Here is a 5,500-nt window from a genome sequence, read left to right as displayed (position 1 = left end):
TATTTGGATTATTTTCCATTTTTAAAGTTTTTATTTAAATTCCAGTTAGTTAACATACAGTGTTATAATAGTTTCAGGTGTAGAATGTAGTGATTCAACACTTCTGTACAACACCAGGTGCTCATCGCAAAAAGTATTCTCCTTAATTCCCATCACCGATTTAACCCACCCCACCACTCCCACCTTCCCTCTGTTATCCCTGTTTGTTCTCTATAGTTAAGAATCTGTTTCTTGGTTTGCCTCTCTCTTTTCCCCTTTGCTTGTTGGTTTTGTTTCTTAAATTCTAGATATGTTTGAAATCATGTGGTATTTGTCTTTCTCTGACTGACTTACTTTGCATAGCATAATACTATATAGCTCCATTCATGTAATTGTAAATGGCAAGATTCCATTCTTTTTTATGGTTGAGTAATATTCCATTGTATATATATACTGCATTTCCACCCTCATATCTAGGATTAGGGTAAGGTTTAGGGCCAGATTTAGGGAAAATGTTAGTGTTAGCACCAGAGTGATAGCATGTGCCTGGTATCCTATAGTTGAAAGACCTCTCTAGAGGGTTAGGTTTAGGTTAGGATTTGAATTAGGGGTTAGGAATTATGGTTTGGGGTTAGGGTTAGGGCTAGATTTGGGGTATTTGGGGTTTAATTAAGGTATGTAGCTAGCAACCTGCAGTTCAGAGACCTCTCCAGAGAATGAAACACCAGAGTTCTTTTGGAGTGAGAATAGACAGGGCAGCTATCCTCTAAGCTGAGGGGAGGAGTGGATTTAGGGTTCTAAATGCTCTTACATAGATTTTCTAAACTTTTGCAGGCATAAACTTGGAATTGAGTTTAAAAGACAATCAGGAAGGCATAAATGGTGTTGGTCAACTCTCAAAGAGTACCAGGTTAATAGGGAAAAGGTGAGTTTTAATGCATTCCATCTTTCTGTTTCATGGCTCCTGAATCTCCCCTACTTCAAGCCAGTTGTTTGGTAAATTTGGGTTTTACCGCCATGGGGAGCAGGCGAAAAATCAGGTGAATCAGCAGAACCCAGATTGACAAGACAACTTTTTCCCTGTTGGTTGGTGATAAGTTCTGTGGCATCCTAGTACAAGAACAGCATCATGTTGAAGGAATTTCTGTAAACAGTTTTTTTCTTATGAACATCACACTGTTCTAACCTGGAAAGTTCCTTGAAGGGTATTAATTGCAATTTTGGGATTTGTCTTCCCCAGGGTGTCAGTCAAGAAAAGAAGGTCACATTATTCTTTTTGTTTCCTTAAAGGCCCTATTTACTCTGGGATAAGGGTTCCATCCCATGATACCTTAATTGCCCTAAAGAATTCTTGCATTCTGCTCAAAGCACATCTCCTGGACAAGCCCAGGCTTTCTTTTATGTGACGATGATAGCCACAGTTTGGTTTAGACTCTGCTTTCCATGGTTAGATTTTGAACATTAGCACAGTTGGTGCAGGAAGGCAGTTAGGTCAATGTTCTCAGGTTGCATGACAGCTAGAGAGCTGGTTGGTTTGTAAATGGTAAAGCATAGACCACAAAGAGAACAGTGGGGAGAGTGGACAAATACAGGAAGGTCAGTATGGAAAAGCTGAGAGAGCACTGCATAAGAGCTAGGTTTAGTTCAAAGTCACAGACATGAAAGGAATTAGGAGAATGCCTGTTAGTGACACTGGGGTGAGAAGAGAGTGCTATGCCACCCATTTTCCCTATAATGTTTGATTTAAAGGCATAGAGAGATATTTTATTCCACAATTCTAAAGCTACCTTTGATAGGGTCTTCATTCCCTCTTTTTCACTAAGAAGAAAATCAAGCCATAAATTTCTGAATTTTTCTTTTTATGAATTCTGGATAGTTTGTCCTTTATCTCAATGGCTGGTATAGCAATTAAAGAAATGTCACACAACTGCTCCTTTCTTTTAATTATTGTAGTAAGGAATTCAGGCAGCCTTCTTTGTAAGGCAAGACAGTTGTGCCTACCTCAGAGGAAATACCCATAGCATTTGAGTTAAAATATTTGGTGGTGTTTTACCTCTCATTTTAGGGAAATAAAAAAGAAATCCCTTGGAAAATTTCCCCCATCCCTCATGAAGTTAATGACACTTACATTACAAATAATATAAAATGGTGTATAGATATATTTGTGAATCGATCTTAACAATCTTGGGTCACATTCAGTGTTCTATCTTTCCAGCTGCAACTTGACCAACTAGACATCCTTTGTGTCTTTTTCAAGTTCTAGGATTACAATATTTGAGCTAGTAAAAGTTCTTCAAAAGACTGCATGTGGGTCTGTGTTGGATGAACTTGTGATTGCTGTCTTCTGTCAGAGAGTGAGGGGAGACATAGCAGGGCAAAGCTATCTGGGAACATATAAATGTGGGAGACTATGTCTTTTAGCAACAACTATATAGTAAAGTGTTAATTTTTTCTATGAAAGATTGGTAACACACAAGAGAAAATAAGCAACTGAAAACCAATTTATTAATGCACATTGGATTTCCTTAACTTTATTTTTCACAAAAGAACAGCCACAAGATAAACTTATGATTGAATTTTATCCAATATTCACATATCTTTGCCTATTTAAAATCAATGAATTTTCTATTTAGAGGCTCTATTTGGAATTATAGAAAGCATAAAAATGTGGAATAATTATAAATTATGACTCAGATGTCAGTGTCTTAGCTGCTGTCCTAAAGCATGTGAAATTTTGTGGAAACTCTTTCCACGCTGTTTCCAGGCCTCACATTTTAGGATTCACACACATTCAGTCCCAAGCACCACTGCTTCCCGTATACTTTTCTGATTTAAACACCCTCCCTTTTCTTCTTGCTCCTTCTGTAGTTTTCTTCAATTCTGTGATTTCATTTAGGTTTTTCAAAATTAGTTCCAGTCTCATTTATGGTTGGAAGTATTCTATCACTTAATCCCCCAGGCTATTTCACTTCTAAATTAGGATTAAGACCTTCAGTTTAGCTCATTGTGTGAATACTCATTTTGGGGTTGTATGTGTGCACATTTGTATCTTTGTTTATACTTCCAGTTGCATGCTATTTCTTCTTTGTCTATAAATAAGTCATTAGAATACATGAATGAATAAGAATATTTTGTTCTTCCTGTAATCATAACGTAATTCAAGTTAATTTTTTCACTCAATATTAACATTTTAAAGTTGCTACTGAGTTGTTTTCATCTCATGGTAAGCACTCATTTATATATAAGATTATTAAGAGTAGAGATATTCCTTTCTCTGTAACAACAAATTGGAAATAGCCTGAAAATACATAAAAGAGGAATACATTGAAAAGTCTTTTGTTTTTTGTTAAAAAATATTTTCTATGAAAATTGTCTTCTTGGCTATGGAACTTAATATTTAATCTTTATCCAACACTAACTTAGGGATTTATAAAAAAGAACTCATTCACTTGAGAACTTATTGATTTTAGCCACAACAGGAAAAATATATGCATGAAACATAAAAATAAAACTATAAAAATGTTACTGTAACAAGAGTATATTTGGAAATGGCATAGGTCTTCTCCAGTCTACTGACAGGTGTTTGATGATGAATAGGCAGCCTTTGAGTTTATGATTCTTCCTCTGGGTATTAGAAACAATGATGATGGGAAAAAATGCAAGTTCTGAAGGCTACTTCGTTCTACTGGGTTTTTCACATTGGCCTCATCTGGAAGTAGTTCTCTTTGTGCTTATCTTGATGTTCTACTTGACGACATTGATAGGCAACCTTTTTATTATTGTCTTGTCATACCTGGACGCCCATCTCCACACTCCCATGTACTTCTTCCTCTCAAACCTCTCTTTTCTGGATCTCTGCTACACCACCAGCTCCATCCCTCAGTTGCTGGTCAATCTCTGGGGCCCAGAAAAGACCATCTCTTATGCCGGTTGCATGACTCAACTTTACTTTGCCCTTGCACTGGGAACCACAGAGTGTGTCCTCCTGGTGGTCATGTCCTATGACCGTTATGCAGCTGTCTGTAGACCCCTGCATTACACTGTGATCATGAACCCTCGTTTCTGCCACCTGTTGGCTGTGGCTTCCTGGGTCAGTGGCTTTACCAACTCAGCACTTCATTCCTCCTTTACCTTCTGGGTCCCCCTCTGTGGACATCGCCAAGTGGACCATTTCTTCTGTGAAGTTCCAGCACTGCTGCGATTATCGTGTGTTGATACCCGTGCTAATGAGCTGACCCTCCTGATCACGAGCTCCATTTTTGTTCTCATACCACTCATCCTCATTCTCAGTTCTTATGGCGCCATTGCCTGGGCTGTGCTGAGGATGCAGTCATCAGCTGGACTTCAGAGAGTCTTTGGGACATGTGGAGCCCATCTTATGGTTGTGTCCCTCTTTTTCATTCCAGCCATGTGCATATATCTGCAGCCACCATCAGAAAGTTCTCAAGATCAAGGCAAGTTCATTGCCCTCTTTTATACTGTTGTCACACCTAGCCTCAACCCTCTAATCTACACTCTCAGAAACAAAGATGTAAGAGAAGCAGCAAGGAGACAAGTGGGTCTAGATTGGGAGATATGACAGAGAGATCACAATTTTTGTGCTGCAACTTTCGTTCAGAGTCTGATCCATCTTGGAGGGTGTTTCCCTGCTTCTTTGATACTTATTTTAGTCTAAAACCCAGCCTTAAACTTGGGTTGTTTTTATTGGCTAATTCTGAAATATTATCTAGAGATAAATTTTTGATTTGTAACACTTCATTTTTAATAATTCCATATTTAGTGTCCATAGAAATTAGAAACTGTTTTTTAACTTTATTTATTCATTTGGAGAGATACAGAAATCACAAGTGGGGGAGGGAGAGAGAGAGTAAGAGAGAGAATCCCTAGCAGGCTTCACAGAGCACAGAGCCTGATGTGGGGGTGGAACTCATGAAACCATGAGATCATAACCTGAGCTAAAATCAAGAGTTGAATGCTTAACCAACTGAGCCACCCAGTCATATCCTAGGGGCTGTGTTTTAAAAATAATATGCTAAGGTGTGCCTGGATCACTCATGTTGATTAAATGTTGGAATCTTGACTTTGGCTCAGGTCATAATCTCATGGTTTGTGAATTCAAGCCCTGCATCTGGGTCTGTGCCAACAGCATGGAGCCTGCTTAGGATTCTTTCTCCCTGTCTGTCCTCCACTGGCTCTCTCTTTCTCCATAAATGAATAAATAAATGAAAACTTCTAAAATAAATAAAACAAAAATAATATGCTAAATTATGGAATGAGCATTAGTATTTACAAAAAGATGGGGGCACTATTGCAAAGACATAGATGAATGGAGTTTTTGGTCATTGACAGGCATTCAATTTAGTTAAATGGTAAAACGATGTATGACACTTCTTTGGTTGAAGCATACTTTTTTCAAGATACTATATTATATGAGTGTTTTATTCTATGGGTCTATATGCTTGTCACATTGAACAGCATAAAGAAATATCTGTTCAAAATGGTTCATTTGTCCACCCATCCA

General features: G+C 37.9%; 1 protein-coding gene across 1 annotated transcript; it reads left to right on the top strand.

Moving 5' to 3' along the window:
• The first annotated feature begins 309 nt into the window (after positions 1–309).
• Positions 310–4,834, top strand: LOC123385681 (olfactory receptor 2J3-like). The gene has a single exon (XM_045058631.1). It carries the CDS (start codon positions 3,620–3,622, stop codon positions 4,556–4,558), a length of 939 nt encoding a protein of 312 aa, XP_044914566.1. The 5' UTR covers positions 310–3,619; the 3' UTR covers positions 4,559–4,834.
• Positions 4,835–5,500: the final 666 nt, after the last annotated feature.

Source organism: Felis catus, chromosome B2 (genome assembly GCF_018350175.1).
Source record: "Felis catus isolate Fca126 chromosome B2, F.catus_Fca126_mat1.0, whole genome shotgun sequence".
NCBI lineage: Eukaryota > Metazoa > Chordata > Mammalia > Carnivora > Felidae > Felis > Felis catus.
The sequence above is the reverse complement of the archived record's forward strand: the minus strand, read 5'-3'. Positions and strand labels throughout refer to the sequence as shown.